This window comes from Liolophura sinensis, chromosome 8, assembly GCF_032854445.1.
Source record: "Liolophura sinensis isolate JHLJ2023 chromosome 8, CUHK_Ljap_v2, whole genome shotgun sequence".
Taxonomy (NCBI): Eukaryota; Metazoa; Mollusca; class Polyplacophora; order Chitonida; family Chitonidae; genus Liolophura; species Liolophura sinensis.
In genome coordinates, this window is record NC_088302.1 from 15,462,377 (window position 1) to 15,480,949 (window position 18,573).

Sequence of the window (18,573 nt, forward strand, 5' to 3'; positions counted from 1 at the left end):
TCACAAATTATAGAGAGCAATGAACCCATGGAAATATAAACAGAAGAATAACTCACCTGAACATATTTCTGTTGCATATCGTGACGGCTGGAAAGTTAAGGTTACGCACATACTGGGTTTGGATATTGACTTCCGTAGGGAAACTGATAAATAGTACAACACGATCTAACAACTGGAAGATAAGGAGTCCGAGAGCACACATCACTATGAGGAACCACATAAACCTAGCAACAAAAGAAAAACAACGATTAGTCAACTGACAAATACATTGATTCCGTCATTTCACATTTACTTTGTTTATTGATTTTTTCTTTGGAGAAACTACAAATATTGATAAAAGAAAGAAGCGCTTCTTAAAAGGAAATTGAACAACAACAACATTGTCATATCCGAAATGATTAGCAAATTATACATTCAAATTCAGTGTAATTGAAACCTGCAGTGCACAGTTCTTATTTACAGTGTTGGCGTCATAACAGTATCTCGCTTTTGTGTACATCTACGTAAGTTTATTGATGAAATTTGTTAGACTTCGTTATGTATTGTGTATTAAAGCTGTCATGGGATGCTTCCATGACATGAATTAAAATCGGGACACTTATCCATGTCAATAAAGCATATCATAGAGCTTACAGGTGAAAAAAAAGATGAATCTGTGAAAAAAGTAAGTAAAATGTTTTTGATTCATTTTCAACAATCAGTCCGACGATTATTTGTGGTTTCTTTCCTTTTAGGAGATAGCTCCTAAGCGTCTGTGTAAGCAGATGTAGTGACTTACTCTCATTGGTGGGGATATAGCACCACAATGTAAAATGTGGATCCTGATGGAAGGATTAAAATCATTAACCCATTCTACACGATCTCGCAGAAAAAAAGAAAAGAAAAGCAAACTGTGTCGAAATGTTGACCACATAGTTACGGTCGCATGACAAAACCCATATTGTCACCATGGAGCGACGCGAGTTGCCGCAACTCCCGGGCCCTTTTATCATACGGAAATCTGCACATTAAAAGCCATTATTGCTTATAGCAGTTTAATCAAAATTGTATGCTTAAGAGAAGTTGTCAGAATCGTTTTAAGCCGGATATGTTTGGTATTGAGGGCCACCTAGTCCTTCCCTGACGTCTTTTTTGAGCGCCGAATAGGTAAAGGCAGTTACGGACAATGGACCCGTTTGTCCCTTTGTTGTGCTTGTGCTCACATGTCTGCCTGTTTCAGTGTGCGCTTCAGTTGTAGCTATGGTTAAGCCGAGCTGCAGGATGAACTAGCAGATGAAGCCGCTTGTAAAATCAATAAGTCTGCCTTTGTGGGCAGTCAGGGAATCTATCAGTGCCGCAATCAGGGGTGTATTTGATAGCATAATGGAGCCAAGCCGTCACTCCTAGCCCATACGTATCTGTTTGATTTGAAAATGCGTTGGTGACGACGTATGAATTATCCCCTTGTTGGCACCATTACAAACCAGCCCGGTCGAGGGCACGTGACAATACGTGTGGGTCTGAAAAAAGATCCCATTAACTGTATTATAGCGATGTTCTCAACGTAAACCCGCTTCTCCCTTCAGAACGGTGTAAATACTGGCTGGCATGAACCATACAAAAAAATATCCCGGATCACTAAGCCAGAATAATTTAAATTACTAATACGATCAGACTACAAATAATTCCCTATTCTCCACACACGCGATGTAATTGAGAGCTATTGGACACGTATACCGTGCGCCTATTTTTTTTTCATTCCATTCTGTTTCAATAGAACAGAATAGAATATTTGGACAGCATACGTGGATATCTTTTACATCCGTTCTAATATTCTGATAATCTGTTGTAATCAACACGGAATACCAGCCTAAATGCAGGAAGAACACTATTGTGCCAATGAAACTTTAATTGCATCCGATAAAACGGGTAAACATTTAAGACAAATGCCTAATGGATTATGGGTTCATAGGATGTCCACTTGTCCAATTCCATGCAATTAGTATGAACAGATTAACAGATGGGGAGACAATAAAAAAATGCTTAAAAATACGTATATTCCCTAATTTGTCATTAATCACACCCACTCACTGTCTCTCCCCCCCCCCCCCCAAATATTATCACGGTTACATTACCGCACACAATTCAGCCATTTTCGGCTATTTGATACCGTGCATATCCAGGCATTTTTCTTGCGCGGAAGTGTCTAGTAGACGACACGGTGAAACATAATGAGGGAAGTCATCCGGAACTGAGCTGCAGCCGGCCATTATCTGGGAAGTATGTCTGATAATAACCGGAAATTACGGTATATTGTATAACAGATCGACTTATACAGCACACTGCGAACGACAACAAAGCTTACAGTTTATATCTTTTAGAGAGTCGCCTATATTCAGACATCTGTAAAAGAAGTCATACTCGCTACCAAAATTGCCCTCAGTCAGTGACACATAACACAAGCTTTACATATAGGTAAGTTTGAAAATGAAGATAGAGCACTTTTTCTAATTAATAATGTTGAAGTCCATAAGCTCCGTTTCGACCGCAAGAACCAATTGCCTCGCGTGACGTCATAATTATTAAAATATGCTTGGTACTGGGCGAAGATCAACATGTTTGGAAGCAGAGTGACACAAGTTACCTGAACTGCTGTTGACTTTACTGTAAACCCTGTTTCTGACACTGCTATATTTGAAATCGTTCGCACGTTTTAATATAATATAACCTTTATAAACGAATTTTACTTTATTTCTTGTAGTATGTGATCTCGTGGCAATATAGTTTTAGGGATCGATATTAGGAAATTAAAGCGAGCTACTTATTCTCAGAGACAATAGTGTAGGCTGTGTTATTGCATGGAGATTGTTCTTACCGCTTGTTGGTGTAGCCTTTGTAAAACAAAAAACTCTCTACACCCACTGTCCATCATTCCACTTGTCTTTTGAATAATTATGACGTGACTCGAGGGAATGAATTCTTGGTGTCGAAACTTAGCTTACGGAGTTCAACATTATGAATAAGAAAACGTATTCTAACTGCAATTTATTTGTAATAACATGGACGTCCAGCGTAACAATATAGAGCTTGGGTTGTTGCGTGACACTGTCTAAAGGCAATTTTGTTAGCGAATATGACTGATTTTACAGACAGCTGAATATGGGCGACTCTCTAAAAGAAATGGAGGATAGGTTTGGTTGTGCGTCGCAGAGTTTTGTACCAACTTCTATGTATACTTTAACATCCGTATCTACGCGCGTGGAGCCTGTAGGCGCGCGAAAAATGGCAAGTGCCCGCCTGTTCGCGGTTTAGCATGAGAGACGTGGAGAACAGAAAAGCATTCTCACTTAATATAATGTGACTGTTGTCTAAAGCCAAGATAAAAACAGAAAAAAACAACTGACATACCAAATGGAGGGAAAGCGTGAGTTTATATTACTGGACAAGATAAATAAATAAGGCGGTGACCGGTGACACAAGGAAATGAACTTTCTAAACTTGTTAACATGCTGCAATGCAGCAAGGTTTGTGGGCTCAAAACGAACGAATACCTGCTATTCCACTTACATCATTAATAATAAACGACGTGAGCAAACGTTCGCTTGACGCTGTATAGAGTATATCAGATAGTATCTATTCGGTAACACTAGTGGTTGGTATATAAAAACCACTTTTGCGCTAAAGCCTACCTCTAACTACTTCCCTTTAGTTTACACAAGCACCTTTTTGTCAGGTATTAATGTCTACTGTTCTGTCCGTGAATGACACTGTTTAAGTGTCGCGGCCGAGTTGGCCGAGTTAGAAACCCAATCCGCGTTGAGAAGGCGTGCCATGTTGTGTAATATATACTGGAAGGATTCGTATTTGATTTTAACGACCGTTACATGACGCTGTTCCTGGCAATAGAAAGGCGACAGCGCTCTGTAATCGTTGATAATGTTCCAAAGCTAAATAGCCGGAAGAGAGTTGAAAGGCACTTTAATCAGAGTACGCCAATTTTGCTGGAAGTTATGAATTATCCTCGTCACGTTTTGTCTGCAGATAGTGTTTAGCGCTTGGAATTAGCGCCTTCCCAGAGATAGAGAAAGATCATATCAAAAGACAGATAAAGCAAATCGCCTGCCAGCGATGTCATTAGTATAACTCTCAACTGGATCTGCCAGAGCAGATGTTGTCGGACTATTTTCAGTGTGGAAACCTTGCTAAGCAAAATGTATAAGACATGAGAGGAATATGTATAATAGGCGTTTTAATAGCATTCATATAAATAAATACTGTTCCTCGCAATAATAAGACTGATAATGTCTAGACGCATGGTCAACACAACAAATGGTCATATTGCAAGAAGCCTTTGAACACTATTGTTCTCATAGCACGACAACGTCACCATGTAACAGGCCTGACGCAATGCCGTCGTGTTGATAGTGCTCCTCAAAGCAATGCATGTTGGTATGTACGCTTGTATCGAAGTCGGGAGACAGGGTGTCAAACCCGGGTTGGGTCATACCAAAGGCTTTAAAAACGGTACTTATTGCGGCCTCGTTTGGCGCTCAGCACTGAGAGGTTAGAGCAAGGAAACAGGACTGGTTAGTATAATGTGACTAGAAGGGCTGTCATGTCTGATGTCTGGTGCCATATTTCAGTGGTCGCAGCACTTTGGCGGCATGAACTGCCACAAAATGACACAATATATGTACACACCAACTGACTCCTCGTCGGCATATGACTGAAAAATTGTTAAATGCGACGTTAAACCCCCAAACATACATACATACATATATACAAGTTATGTATTTCCTTGCTCTAACCTTTGACCGCTGAGGGCCTAGAAAACCAGCAACAACTATCATTTTAATGTCTCCGGTGTAACCTGGAAATAAACGTTTGAGGGGAAGATTCACTACAGCAAGGGTAAGACAACGTTTCAGGTCAATAATCGCAATACTAATTTCTAGAGCACAGCTCAAACGTGTGCTGAAAGAAGAGGATTGGAATAGAATGTAAATGTTGTAATGTTCAGTTCAAAAGATTTACAACATTGTTTAAAGCAAGAATAAAGCACATGTCATATGAATATAAGAGACACATGTTGGTATTCACTGACGTATCATTGATGGAGACATTGGCGGATTGACTGCTTGTTTGTTTGGAGTAGTCCACCGCTCTTTGGCAACTACGCAATGATCTTTTCAACATGTGATGCACAGATTTTTTTCCCTACCAACCGAGTTCAGTGTGAGCGATATTTCTGCAAGGACACCTATATTTCCAAATAAATTGCATGTAAGACTACCTCAGCTGCTAGTATGAAGGGGATTCTCTTTAAACCTATTAATTAAAACACCCATGACTACTTAATGCTTTCAGAATTTAGCATCGCTTTCTCACAATTACAAGCGGATTGAAATTATGGGGAATCTGAGAATTGTTTGAATGTCGTTCTTTGCGCATGTCTTGGTAGCATGACATCCGAGTGCCAAGAATAACCACACGGCGACAGCTTGTCAAGGAACTAAACTAAAGACGACTGTCATTTCCGCTTAATAATTGGGACTTCAATGTTCTCAGCCCCAAGGCTTTCTTCATCCAAAGAACAACTGGGAGCTAGGCGAGTGTATTTCTCTACAGATCATGTGCTTTTTTATACCAATCTACTCTGAAGTTGGGCAACATTTGATTGTATTCTCGTGGTACATGAATCAAGACAGCTGGTTCAACAGTGGTTTTAAGCAGATACCTGCAACCTAACCAATACTAGTCGCGAGTGAGGTGTGTTGTTGGGAAAATTAGACGTTTAAAGACTGTATGCAGATACTCTTTTAGCATAAGTACAATAATTTGTAGTATTTGGACTAAATCGCTAAAACGGAAACATTTATTTTTGTCTGCACTGTAATTTAACCGATTGTTTGATTCCCTTAAGAGAATAGTTTCTTTTGCATTTCTACAGACTTTGGGTAGAGACTAACAACATGATACAGACAAAAGTGCCCAAGTTACACAAATCATGCCAGTTAGTTAGCGCGCTAGCGCAGCGTAATGACCCAGCAGTCTCTCACCAATGCAGTCGCTGTGAGTTCAAGTCCAGCTTATGCTGGCTTCCTCTCCGGCCGTATGCGGGAAGGTCTGGCAACAATCTGCGGAAGGTCGTGGGTTTCCCCCAGGCTGTGCCCGGTTTCCACCCACCATAATGCTGGCCGCTGTCGTATAAGTGAAATATTCTTGAGCACGGCGTAAAACATCAATCAAATAAATAAAACATATCCTTACGGCGCACGGAGGGCTCTCTGCGCTCGCTTTATATCACTGCCACCAATAGACAGTTTTGATCTCTGGAGTGACGCAGAATCGTGTCAGGAATGCTTTAGATAAAGTGATTACCTGCAACAAGAATAAGTATTTTTAGAAACGAAAGTTCAGACAGAGGTTTAGTGGTGTCCGATATCACGTCATACCTCATCACCGTGACTACAGTAAACTTGGCGTTGTTCAAGATTTCTGTACTAAATTTTCTAGTGATGACAGTGGTGTATGAAGGGAACGTAGATATCGGCGCATGCGCTATAAGGAGTATGCCTCATACTGATTATGCCTTCCTATATTCAATAGGAAGAACGCTATTGTGGCCGATTTGTGAAAAGAGTGAGTCGGGACTTTCAAAAGACTTTCAAAATGATACATGAATTTTCTACTTTTGATTCCAACTTTTCGTGGAAATTCTGAAGAAAAAAAAACTTCGTTATATTTCCTAACCTAAATCTTGCTTCGTTACCCCCCGGAAGACCGTCGGTGGCTCAGAGGACTGGAGTAGTTATTTTTTAGATCGCTGCTTCAAGATTCGACTGTGGCTTTAAGTGAAGATGTTATCAAGTACCCCGTGATGGTTGGTGGTTTAAACACAGCCACGGTTGTATAAGTGAAATGTTCATAAGTTCGGCGACGTTAATAAACCCGTATCAAATAAATTACAGGTTAATAAATTATCCGAGTGTTGACAAGGGTATATAAGATTTAAACCCTGGGTGCGATACTTTAGCCCTGAGCCGCAGGCATAGGGTTAAAGTGTCACACCCAGGGTTTAAATGCAGATAACAATTTTGTCACTACAATATATATCAAACAGAAAACCATTCCTGCTAATATTTAAAGCTGTCTTGCTAAGAAGTTATAGTGTATGTTCACTGCAGACATCGCCGATGCATAGTGGCGTGACGTCATAACGTGAGCGATGGGATATAGCGTCACAAAGACAAATAACGTCATACTCATTTCTGCGTAATGTAATTCTGCTGCGCAGGGTATAAATTTTATAAACCCACGACGTGATTTACACACGTTACGTGGTCGTGGTATGCAGTTCTAGCAAATGTATATCTACATTTTAACCCATCTAATTAGCCAATGGCAACCAGAATCACGGACGTAATGGGAAGAACTTTTCTTTCGACATTAGAGTATATTAATACAGTACATTTGAAACATCAGTTGTACAAAGAAATCAAAGAAATTTAGATTCCTTTGAACAATCTATCTTTAAACTAAGAGAACTGCTTTTCCAACAAAATTTTGTAAAACACTCAACAGAAGACAAAAGAAAACAAATGTAATGCGATTTAAGCGCACGCCCATCAGCTGATTGTGCCATAAAGGGGGTATTTCGAGAGAATGATAGTTAATTAACGGAGATTTCCTTGCTGCAGTAAGACGTGAAACTGCCTAGCAAAAAAGCTTTCAGAGCGTTCATTGCAATAAACTAAATAGCGGCATGGAATGTGATACTGGAAGCTGCCTTGGAGCCGGCGGAATAGAACTTTTACGTTAATTACTTGCGCTGAACGCTAACACGTTTATTATGATAAAATGGCGGAGAATTGTGGTTTACCCGCCCCAAAAGACGTGCAAGCAAATCAAACAGACACAAGTTCGACACTGCTAATCACAAAACATTACATTGTGAGCTTTCTTCAAGGGAGAAATGCTAATGCTCTAACAAAAGTGAAGAAACCTCGTATTATTGCTTCTCCATATACATGTTCAGCGCGAAATAAAACAAACGTTTGGTCTCTTTCGGATCGGCATTTAGAGCCTATATAAATTTCATGAAAAATCCAATCTGTATGTCTCTTCGCCGTGAAACTTTAGTAAAAATACCGTGAAACTGACGCTGTAAGAGGAATTCGAAAGAATTCTTTTGTATTGCACCTTATATAGAAAAAAACGTCGATAAAATGTATATCAGACGTGTGAGCAAGTACATCCTTATTCTTCTAAAATATGGGGCACACATTAGTAGTGTTGAAAGCAGAATATTAAATTTCTTTACCGGCGTTTTAGGAAAAGTGAAGATATGAGTTTGTTGTTCATTAGATGGTCTAGTCATTTGAGAAAAACTTAAAATTCGTGTTAGAATTACACATATACTGGCTAAAATGAGCAGACCAGGTGTCTCAAGAAATAGGGTAATCAAAGATCATTGATGCCTGTAATGTATGCTTGAGGTTTCACGTCATTCGATGTGTGTATATATAGTGTGTCTTCTTGTGGCAGGGTGAGTTCATGCCGCCTAAGTGCTGCCACCTCTGAAGTATCATGCCATAGACTCGAGGCATGAAACCCCAGTTAGTCACATAATACTGACACCAGGCAGTCTAGTCCTGGTACCTTGCTCTAACCTCTCAGTTCTGAGCGCCAAGCAAGGCTGCAAAAGTACTATGTTTAAAGTCTTTGGTATGATCCACCCCGGGTTTGATCCTTATACACAGTGATGTAAGGAAGATATTCACCACATAAGTCAATACCTTCAATGAAAATGCATGGGAGTAAGGAGTTGTAAAATTGCTACAGCTATTGCTAACTATATTTAGTCGAACCATACCCAGATAGCAGCACCAGGCATATAGACGCTACAATATGCCTATATTATGTTGTTTTTGTAAACAATCCATTTCAAGAAAACATTTATGTCTTCATTAAATACTGAATTAATGCTATTACCAGGGTCTCTCTTACTCATTGTAAACATTACCCGAGTTACATGATAAGTATGCACTTTTATGAACGTTGTAGTGCGGATTTACAGTTAATTTACCTCTAGAATCTTATCCAAAAATAATGTGGTTTGTCCGTAATCTCATTAAAAATGTAACAACGACGAGGAAATGTAAAGATAAAATTTCCTCTCGTATTACAACGTTGTAACCACAGCATTGCATCAGCTCCGATAACACCTGAGTTTCAGTGAATGCTGTTTTAAGTATCACTGAAGACTCGTTAAAGTGGATTGTTTTCTACCGGTTACGCCGATCTTTATGGCTCGTTTATGGCAGAAAGTGACGCCTTTGCTTTCCTTTCCTGCATATTGATTTGCTGTATGAAGCTTTCAGGTGCTCGCTATGTTTTAATGCAAAAGACAATTTTTTGTAATGGGCAACGAAGCCATAGGATGTTCAACAGCCATCGATTGTTTGTGTCTAGCTTTCGCATGACGACATAACGAGAGATTGGTATTTATGAAGGATACATTACCGCTTTATGATTTGTATGATGATGACCACCAGGGCCTGCCTGGCAACATTTGCCATGTATATGTCGCTTGGACATCCGCCAACTCCCTGTGCCGCTGAGGGGATTGTCTTAAAGACAATTTTATAAGAGAGGGGAGTTTTTAATTAGACCTTCATTGATTCGCCTGAATAGTTCCTAATAATCATGTTACGGATATTTTTTTTTTGAAAGGAAACAGTAATATCCGGTTTTTGGGCAGATCTCAGGACGACCCTAGATCAGGAAACCCGGCCAGGACTATATTAATAACTGAAGCAGCTGATCCCCGACTGATTAGAGATGTCCCCTCGGCATCAGGCGTCACACGCTCGCACACATCTCGCGGTCCCAGATAAACCGTGCGTGAAATGCGAAGAAAAATTCTATCATGTCTTCGCCAGGAAGCAATTACTCACAGATCAATGTTTGTCTCTCCGTCAGAGATGAGTTGAAAAGAGAGCACTGTACTGCCATGTTCATTTCGACATCAACAAAAACAGCTCTGCGCAGAGAAAGCTGTGATTGCTCTTTAGTTTCTTCATTCTCTCACAGATGTCACAATCTCTGGATCTGTTCCCATGACCAGAGATATGAGGGGTGAGAGTGGTAACGGCCTGGACAACAAACCGATCGGTTATATTTCAGAATTATGTTCCTGTTGGACAGCTTGAATGTCTCTCCGGTTGGAGCAGGGCAAGGCAGTTGGCGAGGCAGTTTGCGCCTCATACAAACCAACCTCTATTGTTCGCCTAATATAAAGACAAATAGTGTTCCCTATAGAACCTTTTCACTGGCAAGGCCTAAGCCAGTCAAAGCTCTATTTAGGATGCATCCAGCGGCCACTGTGGCAGGAAAATGTCAAGATGGGATAAATCTGATTATCGGAAATTAATATTTGATGATTGTTAAGATATCTTATACAGGAAATTGATTTTTTCTTAACCGTCTCCAATATCTTAGCCCATGTTCGCTATGACAGCCAAAGACAAAGTTTCTGAGCGCTCACAAAAAATGACATGCACATGGAATGAATTTGAGGGGATCTTTTTTCCAATTTGACCACGGTCATTATCTGCAGGGTGACATGATGGGGTAATTATGTTTAAATCTTCACCATCGCCATGTCACAGCTAAGGGTTCGCCTCAAAGACAGTTTTGCCCTGAAAAATATGGCCTCTACTCCTGTAGAGATAAGACGTATTTTGGTTTCCACAAAACTCCGATTTCAATCTAAGACATGATCTTCTTTCGTTACAAAGCATAGGGTGACCTTTGAAACGCTTTTCACATTATCCAGTTTGGAAAAGAAAGAAGAAAACTTTGATAAGACAATATAACTTCAGCCTACTTCACTGATGCAAAATTTGAGCCTCTGTTTTCTTGTCTTAAAACAAATAGAGAAAATTTGGAAAATAAACAGGTATCCTGAATTTTTAGGGGGACAAACAAAATGACGACAAGAAGGTTTTAGGGACTAGAAACGATCACATCACTAATAAATATCAAAACATGTAACAAAATTTTTAGAACTACATATCATCTGGTCGTTTCATATTTAAATGGCATCTAATGGATTCTTGGATGACGGAGACGTTAACATGCCTTAGCATCTTTCTTCAGTCAGCAAGGTCGTCTAGTCTTGCTAATTTGATCAATCACAAAATATTCCTACGTTCAACCCCCACCTCATACAGTGTCCACTTTGGAGTAAACAGAAAGTCGAATATCCCAAAATATGGCCTGATGAGTTTACGATTCTAGTAGAATCCTATGAACATGTGTTAGACTCTGGATAAAAGAAACAACATTTGTAAAAGACGTGCTAAAATACCCCAGCTTCTACAATGACTTTTCGTTATCTGTTAGTTTGATTATTTAGTCGATGACGTTTTTAGAACCAAGTATATTATTGACAGAAACTTAAGAAAATTAGTTTTGAACATCTCTCTAATTATCTGAATTATATCCGAATTTTTATGCCTTTTGTTTGCATTTCCAGTTTTGCTTGTGTTAACTGCAAACATTCATTCCTGTATATAATCTGATTGTTGAATTTCTCTGGCCAGTGATATATAATGAGATAACATAGAATGTGGCTGCAGACCGCTTCTATATTACTGTACCAGGCGAATCCGTATAATACAAATTATTGCCTCACTACTTATAATAGTAACCCTGAACACTGAAGTTTTAGCCATCCTTGGGTAACGTGAGAATTATAAAAAAGAATAGCCTGAAGGCCTAAAAAGAATTGTTTCCTTCAACTAGATTTAAAAACTGTTTAAGATGCTTAGTTTTTGGTACTGTAAGCTGAAATTTGACCGCGTTCTTCTTAATATACCATCCAAGAGGTGGACAAAATTTTAATTTTTAAAGCCCAGAAATAAACTTTAAGATCATATTTCAGATCTTGACTTAAGTCAGAAATGGATTCGTAGAGTCGTTGCCAGGTCTATAAGACAACTAATTTCTCAAGCGTAATAAATCACATGAAAGAGGTTTTTGCTATTACATCATGGTGACAAATGTGATGTATTTATGCCAATATATAACAAAAATGCCAAACTTACTTGCTAAATGTAAGTAAGCCGAAAACGTTCAGTGTGTGCAATATTTATTTACAGCCTTGATGGTAGTTAACTTAGATTACCATTTGTAAACATACGTCAGTTTACAGCGAGCTATATCGTTTGCAATTACTTGATGAACATCACAATATCATATGGCAGTAACGGTCGCTTGGTAAACCTGATGTGACATGTATATACCCAAAGGGAAAACAGCGTTTTAGTGAGTTTCCGTTTTGCAATATTATTTTATTACCGGTCATAAACCTCAATATTTTTTATTACTATGGATACATGCGATTAGTTCAAGCTCATTGACCTTAAAACTAAGTATTAATATGTTGGCTCTCATCCAATTTCATGACTATCCATTACATTTTACTTAACACACGACGGTGGCAATTTGGAAACTTTTCAGTATTAAATGTAATATTTAGTCTAACGTATTTAATCGTTGACAGGAAATTTGTTGAATATTTTGGTAAATAACACAGAATAAGCTCTAGTTCTCCAAAGAGATGTGGCATTATCCGTAAACCTTATATTTTACATATAGACACGTATGTAAACCTTATATTTTACATATAGACAAGTATGTAAACATTATATTTACATATAGACACTTATGTAAACATTATATTTTACATTTCATCTCTGCAGTTTCCTAAAAAATAAGCTCTGTAAAAATAAATTTGTATTGAAAATACCCCGACAGCTTTGATTAAATTTGAAAATTTCATAAAAGTGCAAATTTGCCTCATAGTTTGGTTGTAAAAAATTCAAAGGGACATTTTTTGATTTGATGAAGTCAGTTCTCACTGCCAAATTATTTTGGTATCAACGCAAGTTTACGTTTACCACGCAAAGCCATTTGCGTGTAAAATTCAGATATAACTTCCGAGTTAATGAAAATAGTCATGTTTTAAATTTTTGGTATACAATGTACTCAATCCTGAAACATTGACATAAAGGTCACACAAAGATAGAAAAGTAGAGAGGATGGTCTTATGAAATTACTAAGAAGACCGCCCCTAAATTGCTGATCCGCATAAATACAAAGAAGTTTATTCCCACGATAGGAGAAAATTTATACATGTGAAAAGCTATTTTGATGCAAAGTAACTTTATACCAAAGTATGTATTTTTAATTTACTTGTTAATATATGCTGTAAAAGTGTTATAGTACAAAAACTGTTACCTCTAGAACATTTGAAATCTTCGGTATCACACCAAACAAGATTTAGAAATGTGATAAAAGACTTATCAAGTACTATACCTTTAGCGTTTAATCCTAACCATGACTGAAGATGATGAAATATGTGTTAAAAGAAAAGAAATGTTTCAAGAATGTCCGATGCATCACAAATATGCTAAAGCCTGTCATCGACTCGAAAACATGACACAGGCATAGTAAAATATATTTATTTGGTTATTTGATTGATGTTTACGCCGTACTCAAGAATATGGTAAAAATATAAGAGAAAAGAAGTTTCACAATCCAGTATAAGCCTAATATTTTTCTTTAATATTGTTGACAGATTTTATTAATGAAGATGCGTGCTCAACAAAAAAGAAACAATTTATCAAATTAATAAAACTGAGAAAGTTCGATACAGATATGATTTTTCTATACTTATGTTTTATGCTTAAAAAGCAGCTTTTTATTTTGAAACACACAGTATTCAACATATTAAAGTGCTAAGTAAACGATCCTCACTGTTATTTCACACGATGGTACTAATTTTACTCAACTGTGGCACAATAACGTTTTATTTGAGTATGATGGCCTCTTATCATTATCATTTGAGAATCAAAGACAGAAGAAATGGTTTAACTTTTGTCACCAGTATGGAAACATCCATTATAAAAGACTACAGCGTTGTCACTTCCCGTTTCTTAAATGTTGATGTAATGTTCTAAGTACAACAGCCGCCGAATTGCCTGTCATGAGTTCGTTTTCTCTCGGAGACATTTCATGTCCACACATCTGCCCTAATAAATCTTTATTTGATATGATATCCTTTGTGCCATATTCACGATATGATTCCCTGCCTGTCACTGGGCAATAAATGTTGCTTCAAATATTGCATATATTAATGCGAGAGTCGAAGGGAGTGATAAAATTCGCCGAAGTTCCGTCTCGGAGGACGAGACGTAGCGGAGAGAACGAAGTGTGAGAAACAAGAGAGCCACTTTACCGGCAGAGCTCGGGGACTCTTCCCCAACACCTCCCAGGCAATTCTGAAGTTTCCTGTCTCCAGCCATTAGCTACTTTCAGCTCATCCCAGAGCTTTTTCTCACTTTATATATGCTTTATGAACTGTTGATGGAGCCAGCAGTTGTACAGACATGGGACTGTCGACTACTGCCATATACAAATGGATGTTAAATTGAAAAAAGACCAATGCTACAGAAAATACTTTGGAATGCTTTATGCATACGGCTTATATTATTGTGCTGCATGATATATCACATATCCACTTTTTTTAGCTTCCAATCGGCCGCTAATAGTAATTAGTAATTCAAATTCCGGTATTTTGTCAGCGAAACTTGGATTTTGGCCAAGATGACATCGATGTCTGATTACGTTCGAATAACTCATGATTTATCTAGGCAAGCAAAAGATTTGCAACGTCGATCTGCATATATGTACATGCTTTCTAAGCCGTATATTTGAATCTGACGATCTTCAGAAGAAATACAGAATGGGGCAAAGGCTAAAATGTAGCAATGTATACAGTCGCAAAGTGTCTTTATAATGGCTACTTTGGATAGGATATTTTAACTGCTGTATTATAGCAACGGTCTTTTTTAAATTATTCACGTTAAATTGCTAGCGTAGTTTTGATGACGGTTCTGCTTTATACTATCATGGTTTTCTGGTCGCACACTTTACATTTAATACCGTGTGTAACGTGTATCCTGAGAGTAAGAGGAGATCACGAAAGACACGTGTGGACGTCTGTTAGTAATACATGAGGCTACAAATTAATATCGATAAGATAAGTATACTTACTTTCTAAAGCATCCAACTTTTGGATCGAGCACAAACTGTAACCTGTGAAATCCCGCTTCTTGAGCAGACTGCAAAAGGTAATCCCTATTTTCCCGCCTAGTTTCCGAATTTCGTCTTTTACCCTCGATGTTTTCGTACACAAAACTTGTCCTCCTATTATTAATGCAGTAAATCCTGTCCTTGAGGGTCTCAATCTCGGAATGCAGGCCTTGTAACATGTCTACGATTTCCGTCGTGGAATATAACGGTTCTTTTGTTGTCGGCGGCAACGAGGTCGCCTTTTCCGCTTCCCGATTCCCGTCCAGGTTTTCGAAGCTGTACACGGTGAAGTTGCTGGCAGGTGGGTCTTCCTTCCAGCTACATTTACCCCGGTAATCACAGCGATCCGGAGGTGCCGGGGGTAGAGGGGGCTGAAGGGGCTCCTTTAGTTCAGTCTCCTCTACCACGTCTAGTTTGTCCATATTCAGCGAGAAGTACAGTGTGGAATGAATTCTGAAACTTTTTCACGGCAACCACATCGATTCAAATGAATGCAAACAAAAGCCAGATAATTCGGCGACTGTTGTCCTCCCTACCTTCATGCGTTTGCATTAGGGCACCGTATCCAGACACAGTACTCTAAAAACTTTCCTATAGCGATCACACAATCCTGGTAAAAGTATTAAAAAAAAGCCGCTACAGCTTGCCACAAAGCACTTCGATAGAAGTCAGAGGGGAGAATTCCATTGATCACAGAATCACGTAGAATCGATGTTGAATTAAAAAACCAAAAACAAAGAAATGGTTCCGTTATGACATATCAAAGAACCCTGGTCACTGAATGAGTACACTGTTAAAACTTTTGGTTCTTGCTGGAAAGGCTGTTCCGCCGAACACTCACAGCTCGTGCTTTGGCGACCCGCGAAAACTGATCAGTTAACCGCAGTGAGCTGTTTGGTTGACTGCTGTAGGCCCCCTCTCATCCCATCCAAATCTCCAGATCGCTCTGTTCGGCCGACTTGCCGTGAAATTGAATTAGTCGACTGCCCGAATGCCTGTACTTCAGCTCAGTCCACCTCGCCTCGCCTTGATCCGTTTGCAAGCCGACTCCGCCCGTAATTGGCTAGGTGCAAAATTTAATTCCGCCGTGATTTATTATCACTAGCTATTGGCTGGTCTCGCTGTTCCTATTATCTGACCGTCAGCAGTGCAATGATGGAGCGTCACGCCGACAGCGCTACAGTTTCCGCAGTGTTTGATTTCGCGGCTCCTCAGCTCTATTATTACCGGCCACTTGCCGTGGAAACGCCTACTGTTTCAGACAACGGCCCGCTGCAAGGGGCGTCTAATTCTGTTTTTATAAGTATATGTAACCCTGCACATGCTTCACAAACAATGACAGCTGACGTGACTTCCGTGACGGAGAAGAGAAAATAAAACGGTGTCGACAGTTCGGTAGCGGTAGGTTTAGATGTATGTGTAGTATTACACTATATAGTTCGGTTGTAAAACCGCGCGGAGAAATTTCGCAGTACAACGGTAAACAGTGATCGAAGTATTTTTGTGTTGCCGAATTCCGTGATGAACTGGCTCATCTACACACGAGCAATATAGCCAGGGGCCAAGCTCAAATGCGCTCCGCCTGAACCACATAGATTTTACTCATTAAGTCAATTAAATAGCTAATTGCAGATGTGCTTAGCATTAAGGTTGATCGGTGGTCGCTCCTTTGCAAGCACGCCAAGCTAGTCAGAGCTTAGGCTATCAACTCGAGAACAGCAGATGCCCTCATCTAGAAAAGCTATCATAGCCTGTCCAAACACTCGATTACATTAGACATGTCTGGACTGAAAGGGTTCAATGTGCCCCTTCAGCCTTCAATAAATATGTTATCTATCAGGGCATTTCTACTCCACCGGCCCAGCCAATGAGGAATGAAGACATCTATTCGTCTGATGAAGTGGCAGTGAAATCAGGTGCGCTGGTGGTAAGGGAATGACTGCGGTGAAAACCTGATGGAACATGAGTTAAAGAGATGTCAACACTTCAAAACACAACCAACATAGGCTAGAAAGAGACAAATGCTGCAATACTGCAAGATATCAGATGGATAAATCTCTTCTTTCCTTTCACAGTGTGAAAATATCTTAGATCTTACCGGTACCAATCACAACTTTCCTGCACAGTATTGATAGTAGTCCAGGATAGACTTCTTTCATCTGAGTGGCCTGCGATTTGAATCTACTCCAAGTCCAACTGTTTTCACTAGGCAAGATAATCTAATAAAAACAGCTGAATTTAAACCGTATGTATGTTGCTGTATGTTGGCTTGGCATTTTGGTCAGGTAAATTTATTTTGAACTGTTTGTTTTCCTTTGATTGTGATTTCATATACAAAATAAAAGGCCTTGATTTTTTATATGTTTTGTACTAACCTGTTCGATTGACGTATTACATGGCTAATTTAATGGGTAATTATTCCAATACTAAGGTTATAGCCCTGACCGTCTGAAAATGGACTGACGTTTTAAAGAAGTTTGTGATAGTTTTATATCATATCGCTATGGGGGTATTTGCCACCCTGCTGTATGGAAAGGCAATACAGAGCCCACCGGTTACCTTTCACTATAAATACACTCATTATATTGCTCCCTGTAGAGGATTTACATCGCCACATACATGTGCCATGGCCATTAGCCCACATGTAAAACACACTTAATGAATATTGGTATGGATCAAAAGGTTTAACGTTATCTTTAGGGAAAAAATTGAATCAAACCCAAAATTTTACGTTGCCAAGACTTTTTCTTTTCGCTGTAGATACTATCAGGGTTATTCACATACAGTAAGCCTGCACGGTGGTAGAAGCGATCTCTTTGTGATCTACAGAGAGCAAGACTTGAATAGCCTAGAATCGCCTCATTGACGTCTGTGTAGGTTAGAATCCAAGGGCGTGAGTGAAAACACCGCCTGTACAGAGGAGACACATATCGATTGAAAATCTATGCTTTACTTCCGTGCCAAAACGCTGTCACAGTGACAAAGGCTTGGCGGTTGATTCCATTTCCGGTAGACATCAGTCACCCAAGGTAAACAAAATAGCCTGTTAGTTAGTCTTGTTCACCGCGCCCTTCACAAGCGACATGTTCTCGTCGGCAGAAGCCATGCTGGCCTCTTATCCAAGGCTTGTACGCTTTCCAACTATTCGCTATCAAAATATGCCCGATTATGGTTTGGCAACAGCACAGAAAAATTTGTTTATTCAATACACCATTAATGAAAAAAGGCGGTTTTTTTCTGGTACAACCGAAACACCAGTTGTTCTGGGAGACAATAGACCCGCTGACTAAAGCTGAGGGAAACAGGCGTGAAAAAACAACACGGAAGCAAATGTCCCCAGATCAATTAGTGCAGTCTGGCAACACCTGCTCTCTTACTCGTACTTTGTTAGCAGCAAGTACCTTTTGCTGTCTGTGCACTTAACCGCAT

General features: G+C 39.3%; 1 protein-coding gene across 1 annotated transcript in view; it reads right to left on the reverse strand.

Moving 5' to 3' along the window:
* Window positions 1-15,910, reverse strand: part of LOC135473065 (degenerin-like protein del-10) — a 62,432-nt gene extending 46,522 nt beyond the window's left edge. The window contains exons 1-2 of the mRNA XM_064752862.1: window positions 15,106-15,910; window positions 57-224 (exon numbers count right to left, since the gene is read on the reverse strand). Coding sequence (XP_064608932.1) covers window positions 57-224; window positions 15,106-15,566 — 629 coding nt within the window. The 5' untranslated portion in view covers window positions 15,567-15,910. The remainder of the gene's footprint in view (window positions 1-56; window positions 225-15,105) is intronic.
* Window positions 15,911-18,573: the final 2,663 nt, after the last annotated feature.